The sequence below is a fragment of the Ictidomys tridecemlineatus genome, unplaced genomic scaffold, assembly GCF_052094955.1.
Source record: "Ictidomys tridecemlineatus isolate mIctTri1 unplaced genomic scaffold, mIctTri1.hap1 Scaffold_155, whole genome shotgun sequence".
Taxonomy (NCBI): Eukaryota; Metazoa; Chordata; class Mammalia; order Rodentia; family Sciuridae; genus Ictidomys; species Ictidomys tridecemlineatus.
In genome coordinates this window covers 57955-81922 of record NW_027521361.1, presented here as the reverse complement: position 1 = coordinate 81922, position 23968 = coordinate 57955, and the positions used below count along the sequence as shown (strand labels likewise).

The window sequence follows — 23968 nt, the reverse complement described above, 5'->3', positions numbered from 1 at the left end:
CTCTTGGCTGGTTTATTAGGCTGATGTATTCTTTACTTGAACATTTTGAAATCTTTTAAATTCTGCTGAAAATACTAAAACTATGATTGTGAAAGTCTGAGACATTTTTTTCTTATGTTAATTGCAGTAATGTACTGCTGCTTACTCAAGCATATCTCCCCACCACCACCCTGCAAAATTCCCTTCTGTTAAGCCACCCTTCAAGGCTTCACAGAAATCCCACCTCTCCCTGAAAGCTTTCTCTGCTTTCTCTATAGAGGCATAATTAAACTCTGCCTCCTCTCCTGTATAGAATCATTTTAACTATCCATTGTCAGATTCTCACATGTGTTATTTTCACTTGTATTTGTTTTAGTCCTCAAAGAGATTATGAATGGACTCTTCCCCCACCCCAGAGCCTATTGAATGCTTTAAGTGTAGTATGAACTTGGTAAGATTGTGTTGAGTTAAATAGATTTGAATGTTTTGAAGGAATCTTTTCCTATAATTTAAAAAATAACCTTTCAAAATTGAGGCAGCTGCCCATTTTCCTACCACAAAAATGAAACACGTCAGTCACCAAAAGCAAAATGCATTTTGATATTTGCCTGTGTGTCATCTTTTGAGGGTTAGCTTCAGGAGGTTGGTAGGTCTGTGCTCCAAGAGAAAAGCTGGGAGTGCTGAATTTTCCATGGTGGAGTAGCATCAGATGTCTGCCATGTAGTGATCCAAAGTGTGTAAGTCCTACCAAATCAGCCAATGAATCTCCAACCCATGACATGCTTCATACTTACGATAATGTCTTGTAAAATTCAAGCTCCTCTTCAATTCCTCCTAAGACATCATTGCTAGTATTGGTAGAAAGAAAACTCTATGTAAAGTTTAAGCTATTTTAAAAGAACAATAGAATCTGTTATTCCATAGTTGTTGAAAATGTAAACCTATAATACAGTTATAGAAAGTAAAACAGAATTTGTTTTAAAGCTATTTAAATTTTTTCTAAAGCTATTCACATAAATTAAATGTTTCATAGTACTTTAACTTGTAAAAATAATATAACAAAGCTATTATTCTAAAGCAAATACATCCTCTTCAGAGCTTTGATACTAAAGAAATGAAAATACTATTTAATTATTCTGTTACAATACAAATGCAAGATAACCACTGAGCCACATCCCCAGCCCTATTTTGTATTTTATTTAGAGACAGAGTCTCACTGAGTTGCTTATGCCTCACTTTTGCTGAGGCTGGCTTTGAATTCTTAATCCTCCTAAGCCTCTGGGATTACAGGTGTGCACTACCACACTCAGCCAAGATATTCTTAATAACCAAGATATTTTTCAACTTTTTTGTTTGTTTTTGACGTACTGGGCATTGAACCCAGGGGTGCTCTACCACTGAGCTATATTTCCAGTCCTTTGTATTTTTATTTTTTAAAACATTTTTAGTTGTAGATGGACACAATACCTTTATTTTATTTATTCATTTCATGTAGTGCTAAGGATTGAACCCATTGCCACATGTGCAAGGCAAGCACTCTACCACTGAACTACAACCCCAGCCCTTTTATTGTTTTATTTTTATTTTGAGACAGGGTCTCCATACATTGCTTAGGAAGATGAACTTCTAGTCCTCCTGACTCAGGCTTTTGGTACCTGGGATTACAGACACATGCCACCATAACAGGATCAGCTTTTAAAAATTATTGTTATATACATTTTTAATGGTTGATTTTTTTGCTCATTTCATTAAACTCTTATTACAATATGATCATTTCTGTGTGTTTGTTTCTGGTATGAGTGAGACATGATCTTTTTGTTACCTGCTCCCCATTCTTGGTATCTATTCCATTGTTGTGTAAGTGATCAATATTTATTAATATTACTTATTAATATTGAGTTGATTTAATAGTTTAGTAACAATGATCATGCAGAAGTATAGAAAAGATGTTCCTGTATTAAAAATAAACAGTACTTCTTAGTGAGATAAGAAATATTAGGATTCTAGTCAACTAGATCAAAAAGGTCATGGAGAGAGTGAATGTCCATTTTATATTTTCCCTTGCCATTTTGTATACATTTATTTAGGCTGTAATTCTCTCAATAGCCTGTAAAGGAAGTAGCATTCTCATTTAAGAACTGGGGAGATTAGAGTATTTATGTAAATGTTCAAGTTATTGTTGTAATTGTAGGGCTAGGTTTTGGTTTAAACCTTCTACTTTGATCTCCTGCTGCTTCCCCTTTGCTTGTCAGACTTAAGTTCCCACAGTCCTTTCTGTGCCTTGAATAAGGCAAACTGTTTCCTACTTGGAACCTTTGTTGTTGCTCCAGCCTGTTCTTTAATACCTGGGAAGCCTTATGCTAGAGCCACTTATGGATGATTCCTCTCATCTCAGGTCTTGGCTCAAATGTCTTCTTACAGTTTAGTTTTGAAAGGCACCCTGTCTACCTTAGCTACTCTACCAGGTTCTCTCTGCTTTTACACAGCATCCTGCTTGTATCCTTCATACCACTAATCACATCTTACATTATCTTGTTTATTTGTTGGCATATTTATTGTCTACTTTTCCTTAGTAAGGTCTAAGGTCCAAATATGAGTTCTTGATTACTGTGTATCTTTAGCACCTAAAACAGTGATTGGAACATTGTGAGTACTCCGTATGCATTTGTTGAGAAGAAGAAAGAGATAAAGGATGAAGAAGAGCTAAAGGGAGAGAGAATAAGAGTGAGTAATGAGAATCTGGGTACAAGTTTCCAACTTCTTTCTCACTGTATGATTGACTCCTATTGGAATAAGTTATGTAATTACAACCTGTTCTTTTTGAATTTCCTTATTTAGGAACCCAATATGCCATACTCCTTTTAACTGAAATCTGCAAGACTCCAAAATTAAAGTCTGAGTAATTAGAGTAAAAACCATGGGTTGCCCAATTAATAATGCTAAATATTCACCTTGAAATAATTGCAGGTAGTCACTAGGAACCCATAAATTGGGAAATGAAACAATAAATTTCATAAAATACTTTTCCAGATACAGATAGAATTGTAGAACATCTGTCTGTAGGCTTACATGCCAGAAAGTAATCAACCAGGACACAAGAGGTGATAGCATTATGTTGTTTGATGACTTCCCTGAGGAGAAAGTCTGCTGTGTGTGTGTGTGTGTGTGTACACATGTGTAAATATATATATATATATATATATATATATATATACACAAACATATATATATATATATATGCATGTATATATGTGTGCACACATATACAATAAATTTCATCATAAAAGGAATATTGGAATTATAACCTTGCTGCTACAAACCTTACCAGTGTCATAAGTATTGAGGGAAATCTATTTAGGATAAAGAATAAGATGTGATTATCTATTTCTCTTTAATTAGTCATCTTCAGTATCAATCTTTTAATTAAAATACTTCAGGAGAAGAGGTATTCTCTTTCACTGGTACCCCATATCACCTAGGACCTTGTACATTGGAGAACTAATTTATGGTTCATTTTCTATGAGGGCTCTGAGACTTTCCTTGGAGATCTTACAGTACTCTGAAAATACTGGTACCTGCAGTCCACTATGGACATTTTTATTTTGCTAAGACACTCAGTAGTCAATTGCAGAGTCTTAAAATGATAGTGAAGCTCGGAATTTAAAATACATATATTAATGTGTGCTTAATACACTATAAAATATGATTAAAAGTATCAATTTAAGATATAACATATAAGACTAACTAATATATAAGACTTACATAACATGTAAGACTAAGATATAAGACTAATGTTTGTCTATGTCTTTATTCTAGTCCTAAAAAATATTCTCACATATAATAAAGAATTTCCATTTGATGTTCAGCCTAGCCCATTAAGGTAAATAAATAAGCATCCATATTTTGTCTTCTGATTTTATTATCTATTTTATGCCTGTTTTTCAAATATTTCTGTATTTTTTTCCCTATCAAATTTGGTATTGGTGATATGACTGGTAGCAATGAGATGATTGACATTGACATTTATATCAACATCAACCTAATAATCAGCATCTTATCTGGGAAGTTAGTGGCTATGAGGGTTAGCTGGTGTATTAAGTGGAGTAGCTCACTAATTTTTCTGTCCTTTTTTATATAGGAGAATTTTAGCCCCTGGTGAGGAAGAGCATTTGGAATTTGAAGAAGATGAAGAAGAAGGTGGTGCTGGAGCAGGGTCTCCTAATTCTTTTCCTGCTAGAGTGCCTGGTGGGTACAAAAAATGTACATTATATAATTCAAGGTCAGGTGTTTGGAACTTACTTTTGTACTTGTTAGTGGCGGGTAAAACATCTCCAGGTTTGCCAATCTTAAGCAAATTATCATGGCCATTCTGTTAGCAGTAGCTATCGGTTTATTGTGAAAGTATCTTACTATTTGTGTCAGGGATCCTCAAAACATCCCATGTTTAGTGATTGGCTAGGAATACCCACAGGATTCAGCATATAGCTGTACTCACAGTTGTATTCTGAGTCATTACAACAAGAAAACACAAGAACAAAATCAGCAAAGGGTAAAGGCACACAGGCAAATTCCAGAGGAAACCAAACTTCTAAGAGTCCTCTCCCAGCAGAGTCAAATATGTATTTGATTCTCTCAACATTCTTTCACACCTGTGAAATGAAAAAATATTGTCTATTGGGGAAGCACTGTAGAGATTCAGTGCACAAGACACTTATTGGGGTTAGCGTGAACCAAAACTACAGACTCCAGGAAGAAAGCAAGTGTTCAGCACAAACCATATTGTTTGCATGGACGGTTTAGGCACAGTGATCTTCTTAACAGGGCATGATGGGAATCCTGCTGAAATCCAGGTTCCCAGATGCTAGCCATAGACCAACATTGTAAGTAGGCTTTCTAGAGTAACTGTTTGCTATGTTAATTCTTTTCTTTATATATCTAGCTGTTCTTTAAATAATCATATATGATTGTGAAACCTGGACCTGGAGGAATAGATACTAAACAGTTGCCCTTAACAGGGAAATAAAGAATACATAGCAAGTCCTTTTTATTTTTGGAAGATCTTGACAAGGTTGTAAAATACCCTAGTCAAGCACCCTGATTAAATTATTTGCCTCTTCTACTTCTATACTTTCTTCTGTTCTTATAAAGTGCACAGTTTTTACTTCTGATGAATTAGTTCATTTTTGGAAGTGTAGAAATAGCACTGTACTATTGTGATGCATTTTTTTAAAAGACTCTATGCTTTATGGTATAATTAAATATAATATACATATCATCCAGAAAACTTCATAATTAAAGTCATATTCCAGTAATTTAAATACTCTTTGGTAGAAGACGTTTGAAATATAAACAGTATAGGCTTAGACCAATAAGATACCTGCGCTTTTGAGTCTAACATCTGCCAATCAGTAGTTAAGTGACTGTACTTAATTCTTTATAAAAGGAGATGTTGACAATGTCTAATTCATAGGGTTACAATGAAAATTAGGCACCACATACAAATCATTTGGCATTATACTTTTCATTTGCTGGGGTAGTGGTGGCTACTGTATTTTCATTATCACCTATAAATGATGCTAACAGTCCTACACCATAGGATTTTTAGAAAAATTACAATCACTATAAAATGTTATTGTTAGTGTTTCTTTGGTACAAGGTAATTATTTCCAATCTGCTTGTCTTTATGAATAAAGAGCTATATTTTACTTGTTATATTTGTAGGAAATTCAAGATTGCTGAGATGATGAGGTAAATAAATTTGCTAAAATTTTTCTGCATTTTTTATTTCCTTTTCAAACCACATGCTGTAATTGAAATAGATTCCAGTTCTATAAATTTCTGGGTTTGGTTATTTGTTCACTAGTTATACTTCTGTAGCAAACAAGATCCTTAAAGCAGATGATGTAAGTCATGAAATGGACAGGTCTTTATGGGGTTCAGGTTGCTGAGTTGAAAAGAAACTCTGTAAATTAAGTCTATTTGCTATGAAAGATTAAGCCCAAAGTAATTAGATTTTTTTATTCTGATATAGCATTTTGGTATTTTATTTCAGAGATACAGAAAGCTCACTAAACCTTTCTATTCCATGAATTATTTTCCTCAAAGTAAGAAAGAGTACATATAGTTCAATTGGCTATATTTGATTTTTGATCATATTTTCCAGGGCCTGTGTCATTATAAAATTGAAAATGTCATTGAAGGACAATTTTACCTTTAACTTAATTGTAGAATGGGAAAAAAATTGTTATACTGTGGACATCCAAGATTTTATTTGTGATAAGGCTGTTGTGTCTACATTATCATGGCAGGGTGCTTCTAAGAATTATAACATTTTTATTACCTTTATTTTATGTAATTTATATAATTGTAAGTTTGTTGTACTTTTTTTTTTTTTTGGTACTGAGGATTTAACACAGGGGTACTTTACCAGTGAGCCACATCCTCAGCCCTTTTTATTTTTTATTTTGAGACAGGATTTCACTTAGTTGCTTAGGGCCTCACTTAGTTGCTGAGATTAGTCTTAAACTTGGGATCCTCCTGCCTCAGCCTCCCAAGTCACCTGAATTCCAGGCTTGTGCTATAGCATCTAGCTTATTGTGATCTTTTTAAAAAAAGATTTATTAAGGTGTCCCTTACATATACAAAAGGCATCTTTTTTAATGTACAGCTTTATAAGTTTTGACAAACACACATGGTAAACACTACTACTCTTAAGCTAATGAGATAAAGTATAATATATGAATATGGTATGATCAAGAGTAGTTAATTCCCATTTAAAATCAAAAATGGATTTTTATCCAACCTTTCTTGAAAAGAATAAAAAATTGTTGAACCTTTCTTTGACATTATTATCATTTTCAAAGCCTTCAATTCTCATAAGACAGTAACTTTTTTGTACTGCTTTAAACACTAACTGGCTTAAGTCCAAATAGTAGTTTAATTTTCTTAAGGTAATCTCAGTAGATTTCATTTAAATAGAGGATAAAAATTTATAACCTATTATTTATTACCTGAAAATTTATTTATCATGTTGAATATTAAAGCTTCTAAATGATAAACCAAAGTAATACAAATTTAAAAAAAAATAGCTCGCCAGGATTATATGCTTATAATCCTAGCTACTTGAGAAATTGAGGCAGGAGGATTGCAAGTTTGAGGCCAGTGGGGGCAACTTAGAGAGACTTTGTCTCAAAATAGAAAGAACTAGGGATGTAGCTAAGTGGTAGAGTGCTTGCCTCACCTGTGTGAAGCCCTACATTCATTTCCTAGTACCACATGCACAAATAGCCATGTCACAATTTTAGACAAAATTTAAAAAAACGTTTCTGAGTGACCTAAACATAAGCCTAGCAATCTCAACATTATTCTAGATTTGTATTGGTTATTCATCTTTTATATAATCTTAGATATGTACAAAAAATGTTTTTTTGAAACTCAAAATGAAGAGTGAATCTTACTTCTTTAATATCAAACCTGTACTTGTTTCTTTCCTGCATAAATATTCAATTCTGAGTTGAACTTGAGAGTTAAGCAAATATGTATTTCATTTTCAGCTAAAGTGCAGTTTTTTTCTTACCCATGCATATAGGAAGTTGAAAACTGCAACAAAATATTCATTGCTGTTCCATGAATATTAGGGCATCCTTATTTCACAGAATTTCAGAATATATTTAGGGTTAAACAGTAAATACCACCAAAGTGTGCAGATAGACTCTGGCTCTCCAAGCACATCCTTTCTCTCAAAGTCTCAAATTCTCAGACTGAGCCAAACAGTCAGAGCCAGAGTCCCTCATCCAGTCATGTACTTATATTGAAAGGAAAGGAAAATACCATTCAATGTTATCTGGTAGTTCTCCTAGCTGTTTTTCAATAGTTTTAAGGCTTGTTAATATTCTATTACTCTCAAGCAGTTTTGAAAGATTTCTTTTTTATAATTTGTTTCTACATGTTTGTTTGTAGTACTGGGGATTGAAGTCAGGGATGCTCTACCACCTAGCTACTTCCCCAGCTCTTTGATTTTTTTTTTTTTATTTTGAAACAGGGTTTTGCTAAGTTGCCCACGCTGGCCTCTCTTGCCTTAACTTGCCAAGTTGTTGGGATTACAGGCATGCAGCACTATGTCTGGCTCAGTTTGTTTTGTTTTGTTTGTTTTGTTTTTTAATCCATGAATCTTGTCACTTGAAGTCAAAAGGTTTTCTCCAGAGCTTTGCAGAAATTGGTTCAGAGGAAATGTCTATTGAGTAGGCTCTTCATCAAGGCTCTAAGCAACATCTGGCCTGCTTTTTCTTTCTTTTTTTTTAAAGAGAGAGTGAGAGAGGAGAGAGAGAGAAGTTTAATATTTATTTTTCAGTTATTGGCGGACACAACATCTTTGTTTGTATGTGGTGCTGAGGATCAAACCCGGGCTGCAGGCATGCCAGGCGAGCGCGCTACCGCTTGAGCCACATCCCCAGCCCCAGGCCTGCTTTTTCTTGAAAGTCCTCTGGCCACTCAAATTTTTAACCCAACACCTGTAGTAACTCTTCCTTGCATGCTAAATGGCATCTGTGTATGAAGCATATACCCACTGATTCATCTTAGGTTTTGTGAGAGTATTTATTATTTTTTTCCAGATATGATGGTGACACTTAAGAATTCAGCCATTATCCAAATCACATATTTCTGAACACAGAAAAATACATATTTCTAGTACCAGTCAATAAAGAAAATAAAAACAAGAATATACTCATATAACCTATATACAAACAACTTTAATAAAGTATAATTTTTGACAGACCTAGAAATATTATTGTTTGAATGCTAATGACCCCTAAGATTTTTATCAAACTTTTAATATAATTTCAAAGTGAATAAACTTCTTATGATTTTACTCTTTATCTTGAAAGGTTGGAGCAGTTCCTCAACTACTAATCAGTTACCAACCAAAAGAAATTGTGCATGTGTTTTCATATTTTCACACAATTTGTATGTGTGTACAAATTGCAGATGTGCAGTACAAATTGCAAAATTTTTCTCTTGCTAGATTTTTAAGACCCATTTCATGTTTTGTGCCATTTACAAAATGTTATGACCAAATAATGATTTGACAATACCATTATTTTAAATTATGTTAAAATTATCCCAAAATAATAGAAAATATTATTTTTTATATATCCTTTTTATTGGATTTTAAAATTACAAAGAAATGTGCACTTAAAAAATGTGTGTGACAGACTTTGAATTGGTAGTATCAAACATCTGAATTTAATTGCAAGTATGATAAATCTAAAACAAAGAAGACATAAATATATAATCACACACATATGATAATGCTTAGTTTACATTTTAGATATCAGGTCCATCTCTGTCCTAAAAGTATGGACAACAAATTTTGTACTCCTTATTCATGACATTTAATTCACCAAACACCAAGGCAAAATGAAGACTGACTCACCTCTTATTGAAGTAAATGCCTGTGACAAACATTTGTACAATATCATGTAAAAAGCAAATTCAAATCAGTGTTTTAAAAAAAATATAATCTTTGGCAATTTTCCTCTTTTAATGTTCTTACCTAGACAATAATGTACTATTTTGGAACAAAGACTGTCATGCCATTTCCAATTTTGGACTAGAAATTGTCCTTATGGTATGATATGAGATATAAACAATAGAAATTTTTAAAAAGCAAAAATAAAAAGTTGAAAGAAAAGAATGACTTCCTCTTCTGCATGTGAGGACAGGGCCTTAAGGATCCCACTGACCTTCATATCCATGTCACTCCAGACTCATCCTCGGGTTGGTGGTCCTTTTATTGTCTGATTCTCCATGATCTCTATGGCTACACAGAGACTATTGAATGTGAGGCCATCCTACTTGATACTTAGACCTTCATTTTTCTCAGCACCCTCTTGGAACAAAGAAGTTATGGGCGGGGGGGGGGTGAGGGGCTTCAGATGTTCTCCCATTGTTTTTCTGTACCTGTTGCAGGTACAGTGGTGTTTCATTGCTCGGTCTGTGTCAGTGCTGTTGGGTGCCCAGCAGAGGCAGAGGCCTTACTTGCACAATTCCCTTTCCTCTCCACAGTGGCAGTTGCTGTAACATTCTTGGCTAGGTCAGATGCTTTTACACAGTTTTTAAAACATTCTTAAGCAAACTTGTCTATGTTTAATAAACAGCCATTTGGGGGATCCATAGCTACCTTCATAAATTGTTTTCCACAGATGAAGCACAATGAAATAGAGCAACTTAAGTTTTTACCCAAGTACCACCTGTTAATAAACAGTTTCCATCAACAAGATGGACTTTTTGGTATCCCCTATTACAGTAGTGTGGTAAAATGGTTCCAAACCTTCCAATTCGTTGTCATTATTTTATCAGAGTTGTCTTTAGGTTTAGGCTTAGAATCTTCCTCTCACAGAAAATCACACTGAATTCAGTAATTCCTTCCAACTCTTTTTGACACCAGTGAGAGCATGCTTGCTCTGGTTGGTGCATAAGAGGTGGTTGGGGGCAGATAAGTCAGAAAAAGACGTGCTTTCTGTGTTCAGTACAACTTGGGGCTCACCAGCTACCAATGGCTTCCTTTGTCTTGCAGTAAAAACTGAAAATGGAATTAACCAAATGAACACAGTCCTGCTGCTCACTGCTATATGAGTGTTAAAGACCTATCATATTGCTATCTGGGCTACTCAGTCTCTGTCCATTCCTGTGAATGTGCACTGCTCAGTGTACAAAGTTCAAATGTTACTATTTTTTAATCAATCCCTTATTTGGGAGTTCTTAGTGACAGCTCAATAACATCCCTGAGATGTTATTGAAAACTTGGTTTGGACAGCTGTAGCCATTTAGAGTTTTCCATATTTAAAAGTATGAGGCACAAATAGTGGCCTCACAAAAATGTCTATATTCTATTCCTGGGAACCTGTGACTGTTATGTTTACATGGCAAAAGGAACTTTGCAGAAGCTTGAGATAGGGAGGTTCTCCTGCAGTTCCTTTTAAGGCTTTAGGGACAATTAAAATAAAAATGTTAAAATGAGACATGATGGTTAAAAGCATGGAATCTGTAGCCAAACTGCTGTGTGATTATGGATAATTTGTTTTTCTATGCCTCACTTTTCACCTCTGAAAAATAGAACTAAACTATTGTTGTGAGGATTAGATGAGAGGAGTAGGATAGTATGTGGCACAACACAAATACTCACAAGTGTTAGCTATTTCTTATTTACATAGCAGTTCCATGTGGAAGAACATTTCTTCTGATCTTTGCTCTAGATATGAGAGCAGATGATCTAGCTGGAATAGCACAGTTTACACTGGATTGTGTGTAGTGATTTCTTTCTTATCCTTGTTAGTCTTCGAATTTTATGAATGTAGTTGACTTGTTCTCATATTACACTATGTAATTGGATATGTTAATTCTTCACTTAGAAATCTTCCTTTTAATGCATTGGCTCAATTTACAACTATCATGGTTCTATCTTTGATGCAAAAACATGCACCCTTTTCCATCTACCTGGGAGCTATAGATGGTATGGTATTATTCTAGTATTTGATCTTCTTTTATGTTTATTATTTCTTCACTCATTGATATAGATTCTCTAGCCATTTGTTTACTAGAGCATGATAACCTCTAGAACTGGAAATTCATTCATTCATTCAATAAAATATTTCTTCAACAAAGATCTGTTTATTCCTTGTGCATACCACAAAAGGAACAGTTCCCACACCTTTCAGGATGCTTATTGTGTAGTCAGCAAGACAGAGCCAAAAGCACATGATTATGATTAGAGATGTGCACCAATGTCGTAGGTTGGCAAAAAAGAAGGGCTGAGGGAGTTCAATAAATCTGGCCAGATTTACGACTCACTGAGTATGTAGGAGTTGACCATGTAGAGAGAGCACATCATAGAGCATTCTGAAACACCTTAAATAGGCACCTTTCTATGTAATCTATGATCTTAATTACAGTCAGCTTCCTTCATTATGGAACACAATGTTTGACATTCTACCTTGAATTAAACAAGAAATTCAGACTTGAAATCACTGCCTCCATATTAAATTATCTGAAGCATAATGATTACATTAAACCTTACTGTGTAGTCTCAGGCAAAAAGATTGTTGGTAAGGAATGTAGCATCAGCCCTACCATTTCAACTAAAAGATCTAGATAATGACAGCTTATAAAATTGACTCACCCCAAAGTAACAACAAGTTTAATATCAACTTGGCAAAAAATAATCTTAACATCAAAAAGACTTTTTGAAAGTTGTAAAGCAATCATCTTTTGAATGTCAAAACAGGTAGTAAAGAGGTAATACATAAAAGAGGTAACATTCTTGGGGGTTTTGGGGGGTGGGGTGGGGTGGGTTCTTTTTTGTCTTTTTTAGAACTGGGGTTCGATTCCAGGATTTTGCAAATGCAAGGCAGACACTTTGCCACTGAGCTACATCCCAACCCAACATTCTTAATGTATAAAGAAAAATTTTAATTGTAATAACCAAAGCAGAATACATGAGAGGAACAGACAATATGAGCAAGCGCGTGAGCGTGCACACACACACACACACACACACACATTTTAAAAATACCCGTTAAACATATAAAAAGATACTCAACTTTATTTTTAATAAAAACATAAATTAAAGCTACTGTTGGAGAGTCTTAGGGGAAATAGATACTTATTAATCACTGGTGGGAATAGAAAAATGGTACAGTTCCTTTGGAGGGGAATTGAGCATTCTCTAACAACATATAAGTACATATTTTTTCCTTAGCAATCCCATTCCTGAGAATTTATTCTGAAGATGCACCCCCAAAATACAGGAAAAAGAGGGGAAAACATATGCATATACACAAGATTCTCTGTTTAGGTGTTTTTTATAATGATAAAAAAATAGAAATAATGTAACTGCCAAATGAAGATTGACTGAATAAACATAGGATGCTGTGGAAAATAATTCAGAAAATCTCCCTGAACTAATGAGTGATTTTTCAAATTATTGTTAGCAGAATTTATCAAGGTAGTTCACATTAGCAGATTAAGGGGAAAGATTTCATAAAGTTGTCAACAATGCAGAAAAAGTTTTCAGTTAAATTTGAAATACAGCCTTGATTTTAAACAATTCTTTGCAAAGAACAGAAAAACATCCTTAACTTGATAAAACATGGCTACATGACATTTACAGCCCAAATCATTTAATGATGAATTTGAACAAAACAAGATTATCTATTACTTCTTTTCATCAGCATTGTTTTGGAAGCCCTAGCTACTGCACTAGGACAAGAAAATGAAATATAAAAGGGGGGATGTTCTTTATTTGCATATTTATGAATATATAGAGAATATATGCAAAAACCTATTCATAACTCATTAATAAGATAATGCAGTTCCTGGATATAAAATCTGTACAGACAAATCAATTCTATCTCAAACAAGTAATAGTTGCTTAGAAAATGAACTATTATAATATTTATAGTAGTATTAAATAATATCAAGGACCTTATTATAAATTCAACAAAAGAAATATAAGAATTTTATGTAGAAAATAAACCTTTGTTGAAAAAATAAAAGAATATCAAAAGAAAATGAAACTGGAGCCATCTTGAAATTAGAGAAAAAGATGGAAGAGTGACTTAATAATTGTTATGGTTTGTGAGATGTTGAATTATACATTCTCTTTTACTTTTTTCATTTCTCTCAATTGAATTGTTTATGAGAATGCATTTTATAAAAACAGTGAAGTCATTATTCTTTTTTTCATTTGTTCATAATAGTTATTCTTGACATTAGATTTATTTGGACTAATTATAAATGCATGGAATATAATTTGCTCCAGTTCAGTCCCTTCACCCTCCTCATCCTCCCTCCCACTGTTCCCTTTCATCCACTTTACTGATCTATTTATTTACATTTTTTAAAATTAGTATCTTATAGATATTCAAAATGATGAGTTTCATTATAGTGTATTCACATATGTGCATTGGAAAGTTAGTTTGGGTTCATTCCACAGTTTTTCCCTACCCACTCCCCATTCCCTTCTTTTTCTTTTATTGATTTTATTTTTTTTAATACACGACAATGGACAATTCTTATTACACATATAGAGCACAATTTTTTTATCTTTGTATGAAGTATGTTCACGCCAATTCACGTTATTCATGTACTTGTTTTTTTTTGCATTACAATTCTTATTACACATATATACCACAATTTTTCGTATCTCTCTATATAAAGTAGGTTGACACCCAATTTGTGTCTTCAGACATGTTCTTTGGATAATGATGTCCATCACATTTATTAGGAGGCTAATCCCCTGCCTCCTTCCTTTCCCTCACTCCCCTCTTCCCTATCTAGAATCCATCTATTCATCCCATGCTCCTCCTCCCTACCCTATTATGAGTCAGCCTTCTTATATCAGAGAAAACATTTGGCATTTGTTTTGGGGGGATTGACTAACTTCACTTAGCATTATCTTCTCCAATGCCATCCATTTACCTGCAAATGCCATGATTTTATTCTCTTTTAAAAACGTTCATAGTGTATATATGCCACATTTTTTAAAATCCATTCATCCACTTAAGGGCATGTAGGTTGGCTCCACAGTTTAGCTATTGTGAATTGTGCTGCTATAAACATTGATGTGGCTATGTCCCTGTAGTATGTTGTTTTTAAGTCCTTTGGGTATAGTCCAAGGAGAGGAATAGCTTGGTCAAATGGTGGTTCCATTCCCAGATTTTCAAAGAATCTCCATACTGCTTTCCAGATTGGCTGCACCAATTTGCAGTCCCACCAGCAATGTATGAGTGTGCCTTTTTCCCCACATCCTCTCCAAAACTTATTGTTGTTTGTCTTCATAATAGCTGCCATTCTGACTGGAGTTGTATCTTAGTTTTGATTTGCATTTCTCTGATTGCTAGAGATGTTGAAAATTTTTTCATATATTTGTTGATTGATTGTATATCCTCTTCTGAGAAGTGTTTGTTCAAGTCCTTGGCCCATTTTTTGATTGGGTTACTTGTTTTTTCAGTGCTTAGCTTTTGAGTTCTTTATATACCCTAGAGATTAGTGCTCTATCTGATGTGTGAGGGGTAAAAATTTTCTCCCAGGATGTAGGCTCTCTGTTCACCTCACGGATTGTTTTCTTTTGCTGACAAAAAAACTCTTTTAGTTTGAATCCATCCCATTTATTGATTCCTGGTTTTAATTCTTGTGCCATAGGGGTCTTATTAAGGAAGTTGTGGTCTAACCCACATGATGAAGTTTAGGGCCTACTTTTTTCTTCTATTAGACGAAGAGTCTCTGGCTTAATTCCTAGGTCCTTGATCCATTTTGAGTTAAGTTTTGTGTATGGTGAGAGTTATGAGTTTAATTTCATTTTGTTGCATATGGATTTCCAGTTTTCCCAGCACCATTTGTTGAAAATGCTATCTTTTCTCCAGTGCATGTTTTTGGCACCTTTGTCTAAAATAAGATGATTGTAATTTTGTGGGTTAGTCTCTGTGTCCTCTATTCTGTACCATTGGCCTACCAGTCTGTTTTAGTGCTGAAACCATGCTGTTTTTGTTACTATTTCTGTGTAGTATAGTTTAAGGTCTCATATAGCAATACTCCCTGCTTCACTCTTCCTGCTAAGGATTTCTTTAGCTATTCTTGGTCTCTTATTTTTCCAGATGAATTTCATGATTGCTTTTTCTATTTCTATGAGGAATGCCATTGAGATTTTGATTGGAATTGCATTAAATCTATATAGCACTTTTGGTAGTATGGTCATTTTGATAATATTAATTCTGCCTATCCAAGAGCAAGGTCGATCTTTCCAGAAATAGTAAATAAATTCAGCAAAGGAGCAGGATATAAATCAATACCCATAAATCAAAGGCATTTCTGTATATCAGTGACAAAGCCTCTGAGAAGGAAATGAGGAAACTACTCCATTCACAATAACCTCAAAAAAATGATACTTGAGAATCAATGAAAGAAGTCAAAGATCTATACAATGAAAACTACAGAACCCTAAAGAGAGAAATCAAAGAAGATCTTAGAAGATGGAAAGATCTACACATTCCCTTCTTAAAAGGAGAAAGGGAGGAGGAGGGAGAGAGAGAGGGGGAAGGTGGGCAGGGTCAGATCAGAATATGATAGCCCAAAGGGTGAGGTTTTGGCCTGCTGAGAACTTCTAACTAAAGGAGATTGGAATCCCAAAAGCAACCTCAGCAGCAAAGCCTCTGCTCTCCTCCTGCCCTCCTGTCCATTCACCCTTCTCTCCCAAAGCCAGTCATAAAACCTAGAAAGCGCTCTCTCTTTTTCTTTCTCTTTCATTCCCTCCCTGCTATTCCCTTACTGTCCCCCTACCCTCCCTTACCCCTCCCTTACAAACCCTCATTCCAGACAGGACCTGCCTTAGGTCCAGAAGGAAAGAAAGCTATACAGAGAGGCCAAGAAGAATCTGACCAGACAGGGCTTGCTGGGACCCTGGCAGCCTTTTACCATTACCCCCTTTTCCAGTCATTTCTACATGGCCATACATTCTTCATGGAACATAAACAAAAAAACAGGAGTTTTCCCTGGATCTGTAGGTCTTTATTTCTGAAGGCTTTTAGGTCAAATAAAATTCTATTAAATAATTGTTATGATTTTTAAAATGTAAAGATATATACTAGTTCATAAATTAGAAGAAGCAGTTTATAAAGATAGACTCTTTCTGAAACTCATCTGAATTTTTATTGCAGTTCCTGGACCTTTTATACAGCTGTAGAATTAAGATACTGTATTAGTGGTAAGAGGATAAACAGTCCGGTAAGACAGAATAGAAAACTCAGAAAGTGATTGCCACATGATTTATGATTGAGGTGGGACTGCAGATCAGTGGTGGAAAATGTCAGTCTTTTTAATGAGTAGTGCTGAGACAATTGAGTATTTATGTGAAATTGAATAAAATTAAAGCTCCTACTATACACCGTAGTCAATAATTCTATGTGACATATAGAATTAAGTGTGAATGGCAAAACTATGCTTTCAAGATAATACCTTTATGATTTTGGAGTGGGGTAAGTTTTCTTAAATATGACATAAAAAGCACTGATTGTAAAGGAAGATATTAAGAAATTTGAATATTACTAGCAGTAAGTATTTATCATAATCAGAAGACACCATGGCAGAGAAAAGTCATTCTTAACATTCAAAACTAACACTTGGTGTTAGAAGTTAGCAATGGTTGCTATCTTTTGGAAGAGTGAATTGGATAGGGTGGGGGGAAGGACACTCCCAGGAGGCTGATCATATCTTTCCTAGATCTGATACTAGTTATACAGGTGTATTCACTTTGTGGAAGTTCAGCAAACTGTACTAACAATTTGTGCATTTTAAAATGTATATGCTCTACTTCAACAAAAAGTCTTTATAAAGGAAAACTACTAAGAAGCTATTTGTAAAACATTTGTCCAGCAAAATAATAGAGACCTCCTACAGCTCAATAAGATAGACATCTCAATAGAAAATCGAGCAAAATAATTGAACACACTTCAGAAAAGAGGAAATCATACAATTGATTTATTCTAAAAGGTGCTCAACCTTATTAATCTTCAGAGGAATGCAAATTAAAATGATTGATCTCTTTATACCAAAATTGGCTAACATGAAGAATCTGAGAAAACAGTACCTAGTGAGGATGTGGAGCAATGGGAACACTACTGCACTTGGGCTAGGAATAAAAGTTGGCACAACCACCTTGGGAAATGGATTGTCATTACATAGTAGGTATGGAGGTAACATGCCAGGTGACTTAGTGATTCCCCTGTTTCAGAAATGGGTGCTTATGGGCACTAGAAGATGTTAGAAGAGTATTTATAATAGCCTGTTAACTATATCCAAACACTTGAAGTAATTCAAATGTCTATCAACACAAGAATGTGTACATAAACTGTAGCATATTTATACAGCCATGTACTACATAATAGAATGAACTTTTCTGCAGAAAAATTCATATATGATATACATACATATGAATATGTATGTATATATATAAATATAAATGTATACATATTCACATTTTTCATAAAATTTCAGAAGTGTTTCTTAACTTTCTGAAGTTCATCCCAGATGTCCAGGTACAAGCCCCTCTTCTAAAAGTACCCTCATTTGTCAATCAAAGAAGATGCATAAAAGGTATTATGTATATATTTAATGATATCAGCCTGAGCCCATTTAGGTTTGTTAATGCAACAGTGGAATGCAGCCTCCAGGCCTTCCTATTATTGCATTTGTCTGTATTGTCTTCATATTTGTTTAAATTAGAAAGTAATACATTTTTAACAGCACTGTTGAGGTACAATTTGCATTTCATAACATTTCCCTTCTGTAAGTATAAAATTCATCGATTTTTGACACCTCTATAGAGTTTTGCATCTGCCATCACTATACAAGTTCAGAACATTCCCATCATCTCCCAAAATTTCCTCAAGCCACATTTGCCATCAATCAAATGTGTATTTTCAAATGTAGTGTGTTGATTACTTCATGTATTTCAAATAACTCATCATTAAAAGTAGCATAACACATTGTTGAATAGAAACTTGAAAAACATCAACCAAAATCTTTTGTTAAGTGTATTTTGAGGTTCTGTATACATACTTGATTAAAATCAGCTTATTTGCATCTGTTCTCTATTGGTAGTTTCAAAAAAGGGAACATACTGAACAGTTGATTTCTTCCTTCATATGTTCTTGGTGGGTGAATGTTGTCATGTTGTTCTGGGTGGGTTTTAGTTTTAAAAATTTTAGTTGGTTTTGGAAAAAATGTTCAGTTATACAAATGGCCATTTTATATGTCAGTCTGTATAGTACTAATTTCTGAGGGAATAAATCATACAAAATAGAATGAAGAATAGAAGTTAGACTATATAGTTAAATTAAAACATAAATATCAAATTGTAAATTATTTTCTTTATTAGGAGTAACTAAAGAGAAGAATGTATTGATCAACTGTGATATTAAATGTCTCAGACTTTAGAACAGTATAACAAGTATTTTAAAAGCTTTTCTTGTCTTTGTTCTACCACTTCATATTAAGATGCTGAATATAATATAGAAGTACATATTGAATATAAATATTATGTGAGCATATTATACTATTAGGTATCATTGGGCTTCCTCAAGTGATGTTTTTAACATACTTTTATTATACATACTATATACTATTATTATAGAAATTATTATTTCTGCTTAAAGGTGATTGTATGGTTGGGAAATGCAGATATATTATGTGTAAATTTAAATATTTTTCTAAAAATGTATAACATCAGATGTTCATGAATTTTGGAAATAAAAATACATAATGCCTAGCTAGTTCCTAAGAGGTAGGCTATATCTTCTGTTTGTGAAAGTATTTACTCTGCATTATTGGTGGAGCTAACTTTTATTGAGGTTTCTCTGTTGCCAGGTACTTTATTACCAAGGTTGCCATCAGAACCGGGAATGACATTACTCACTATCAGGATTGAGAAAATTGGTCTGAAAGACGCTGGACAGTGCATCGATCCCTATATTACAGTTAGTGTAAAGGGTAAATAACTGGCAAATTGCATTATGTTTTTTCTCATATGGGACAAAGTTTTTGACAGGGGATGATCTTGTATATGTGACAACTTACTTTAATGCATTCTATAATGAGGCAAAATCCTAGAAGAGATCATAACAGAACATAGTTCGAAAGACTTACAAAAAATATTTCCTACTTATACACTCACTTTTGCTTTTGAGTTTGTATAGATTTTTGCTCTTCAGATTCCATCTAACGTGCAGACTAAACATACACATTGTCCTTAAAAGCAGCTACAGCCTTCAGGATGTAGATTAACAATAGCACCCCTCACCTTCTCCTACCCAGTCTATATTCATTTCTCTCCACAAAGCCCAATGTCCTGTTTTCCCATCTCTCCTGCTTCAACCCCTTCTTCTTCCTGTGCTACTGAGGTATCTACTTAGGTGAGTCCTACAGAGGCAGATGAAAATCAGGGGACAGGGAAGTAGGGTGCGTCCATAACATCCATGCCCTGAAAGCAATCCCGTGGGATGATGATGTGATTAAGGAATAAATTATACCATTTTACAGAAATAACTATAGTTAGTACAAACGGCTTATTTTAATCTATAGTTTTGCACCAAAGGAACAGATTGGTGCTGAAATTAAATGGAGGAACTTTTATCAATTGACCACAAAGAAAAACATTTATTTAAAGAACAGAATCCACAGCACTAATACTGGTACACTTTTAAATTCCGATGTTACCAGTTATCAAATATATAGTATACTGGAAAATATTTACATTGTTTGATAGGCCATTTGTAAAACTGCATACTCATTCAGAAAGTATACTTAAAACACAAAAATATTTAATGATGTTGTAAATGTTAAATTACCTTTGCATATGTTAAACTGAAATATTTTTATGTAAATATTTTTTAATTATTAAATGTACTAAATTGTTTTTGAGCTTTTTGAGACACATAAATGAATAACACATAAACACTGAGGAGTTATTAAATGAGTCCATGTTGCATTTGACTAAACTGAGATTTTAAAAACCAGAAAATTAAAACTATATATAACGTACCATCTGGTTGTTGTAAATTCAGGGTATGTTGTAAACAGTATAACCAGAATTTAGATAATATATATGAAAAATTATTCATTAACAAAAGGGTTTTTGTTGGCTGTTCTCATCCATTTTTGGTTCTTAACAGGGAAATTATGATAAGGTTAGGTTTAAAGGCTTTTCTAAATAAGTCATACTTGATCAAAGTTAGAAATTGGTGGCAGAGCTCCATTGTGGCAAATTAAATACTCCAGATTTTTTTTTGCATAGAAAAATATAGTGGGCTATTCCCTAAGAAAAACATGTTTGTTCTTTTTACCACTTCACTATGAAGATCAAGTTTTGTCCACTTGGCCATGTAAAGGCTTCCTTGTCCCCTTCATGAGGTCTCCTATCCAGTCTATATTCATTTCTCTCCACATACCCCATGAACTTCAACAACTGTCACATACTTGCTCACACCAAATAGGAATCTCTTAACCTGAGAATCTCCTCTCAGCTCTTTCCATGCCTCTTTAGGAACTGTAACCTTTGCAGTTTCTATATTTTCCGTCTGTATATGTGAATGCTCATAAGCAGAAACTTTTCTCCAGATCTGAATGGCATAGATTTAACTCCTGTGCAAGATACTCCTGTGGCTTCAAGAAAAGAAGATACATATGTTCATTTTAATGTGGACATTGAGCTCCAGAAGCATATTGAAAAATTAACCAAAGGTTTGTAATTATCAGTTACTGACTTCTTAAGGACACAGTACTTATCTGGGTTTGTGTTCATAGTGTACTTAACACAAGATCTTATGTCACATAGTTATGAATATTGACTTAAAGTCAAATCAATTTTTTTAAAATATGAGAATTAGCAGTTGCATTATCTAGTTGTGTAATAATGTGGTAAAATATTATTTGATAGGGAAGTTTTTCTCATAATACAGAGTTAAGGAAGCAGGTTCTCTAATAATTACCTTAAGTCCTTTTAGGAACCTAATGATTACTTTCTAACAGTTAAATTATTTTTTTTCTTTCAATAAGATGCATTGGGTAAAAAGATAGTATAACTGGCAGTTAGTTTGTAAGAATATGGAAAGGACAATCTGGGCGTGGTTGTTTCAGGAGGGAGAGAAATGATATAAGGTAGAATTTTTTTTAAAGGAACTCTTAAATTTCTATTCTATCTAATATAGGTGCTTATTGAAACAATTTTTATAGGTACTGCTGATACTTAAGTAACTTCTGTTTTTTTGTGGTATTTAATATTTTATATTCTTTGGTAGTTTATGATTCTACCTGTGTACATAACTTACATTCTTGCTATACAATTTTGTTGTACTTTGTAGAATTAAATGATATGGAGAAATGTCACTCAGACATGCTAGTACCAGAGCTTGGAGTGACAGCCACAGTGAGTTATCAACAGTTGTGTCATCAGACTGTTTGACACGTTACTTTGTAAAATCATAGGCTTCTGGTGACACATAAGAAATGTGTGGTCTCTGGCTTATGTTGTTTGTTTTAATTCCTTAGGTGCAGCTATCTTCTTTGAATTCAAACACTACAAGCTTACAAAAAGGTTTACCAGCACCAAATGTTTTGCTTTCATGGAGATGGATGAGATTAAACCTGGGCCAACTGTAATAGAACTGTAAGTGATATACATATAGGATTCATACTGTTCTAATGGTTACTAGTTCATGTTTCTTCTTAGTCCCTCTTATCGAGAATGTAACATTGGAGTAGATCAATCATCAAAGTATTTTAAATCTATTGTGGTTACAGATACAAGAAACCCACTGACTTTAAAAGAAATTGCAGTTATTGACCAAGAAACCACTTTATCTTCATCTACATCAAACTTTGCACAAGGAATGATTCTGACATGAGTAATGTCTAATTTCTGTGAATTTTACCACTCAGTAGAAACCATCAAAGCTCTGTGTAGCATATTCATCCTTCAGGAGGCAGGAAGTGAGCCGTACCTATAGGCCAGTGAGTCCATTGCAAAGCTGTACCACAGAACTAAAGTCCAGCACCTCATTGTTATGACTCCTTTGGATACAGGTTTATTGTAGATTTTGAAACTTGTTTTTACTTTCCTATTAATTGTGCAATTAATAGTCTATTTCCTAATTTACCACTGTTCCTACCCTGCTTCCTGGAACAATACTGCTGTGGTAGGTATGCTCATCTTCAAACTTAATACAGCAATAAGAATGTGCTAGGATTTACACATTTGCTCACTTTTGCTCCAATATGGTCTTTTGATTTGAATTAACTTCAAACTTTTGAATTGAAGTGGGTAGGATAGTACCAGATTGCTTTGAAAGGAAATTGGATTAGTTATGGTCTGTCTTATAGGCTGTTCCTTAGAGCTGGCCTAAATTCACCCTCATCTGATAGTTCTACTTAGAAATAGTGTGCCTTGATCAGATCAATATCCTATATGGGAGTGTTCCCCAGATTGTAGCTGTGATTTTTTTTTCCAGATGACCAGATTGTTTTTCTGAAAGTGAGCACATTTTTAGTCATGTTGATTAGTTGTTCTACATCACATTGCTATTGTTTCTAGGGTTAACATTAATGATTCTAGGGTTAACATTAAAACCATCTCTCTCAGAATAATTACAAATTTTGGGGTGGGTTTACGTCTTCTAAATCATGTCATCTAAGAAATTGAGTCAGATGCTAATGAGATACTTTAGGAACAACTGCTGTTTTTCTGACAACTGATTGTGAAACCTTAAAACCTGCATACCTTGTCTTTATAAAGTGATGAGTATGTGTTGAGAGCCACAGCCAAAGGGGCCCCAGCAAACTTCCAGCTGCCAGCAAGCTTCAGACTGCCAGCTGATGATTGGCTCACAGTGGCCCCAGCAACATCTAGCTGATTGGCTCCTCTGCGGTGATGTTCATTGGGCTGTTTCCCTGCCCTTCAGACTGCCAGCTGATGATTGGCTCACAGCGGCCCCAGCAACATCTAGCTGATTGGCTCCTCCAGGGAGCTGCTCATTGGGTGACTTCTTTGGCTCTTCCCACGCAACCCAGCCAATCGGCCTCAAGAGCAGGAGGATTGTGGGAGGCTGAGAGGCTGGTGTGGGGGTGAGAGGCTTGTGGAAGCCGGTGGTGGCAGTTGGGCTCTGAGGGTTTTTTCCCTGAGGAGCTGTTTTGTTTGGCGTTTGTAGTTGTAAAAATAAAGTTAGTTTCTTTTTGACAAGTGGCTCCTGATTTGTGCCAAGCCAGACTTTGGCAAGTATGAAAAATCTGGAAAGATATTTTATTTTTTTTAATATAGGTAGATATGACTGCCATTTATTTCCTATTTAGATATATTGACATTCATATAAAAATATGCAGGTCATTAGCCTATTATAATTTCACTATTTACATTACTTTTAACTTGATGAGACATAAATAAAAC

The 23968-nt window shown here is 34.3% G+C and overlaps 1 protein-coding gene across 1 annotated transcript; it reads left to right on the top strand.

Annotated features, from left to right (window-relative positions):
- The first annotated feature begins 777 nt into the window (after positions 1 to 777).
- Positions 778 to 22214, top strand: LOC144372746 (axin interactor, dorsalization-associated protein-like). Its single transcript, XM_078036011.1, has 6 exons — positions 778 to 784; positions 3796 to 3859; positions 4118 to 4224; positions 19399 to 19521; positions 21148 to 21270; positions 22078 to 22214. The coding sequence occupies exons 1-6, from the start codon at positions 778 to 780 to the stop codon at positions 22197 to 22199; spliced, it is 546 nt and encodes a 181-aa protein (XP_077892137.1). The 3' UTR covers positions 22200 to 22214.
- The last annotated feature ends 1754 nt before the right edge of the window (positions 22215 to 23968 follow it).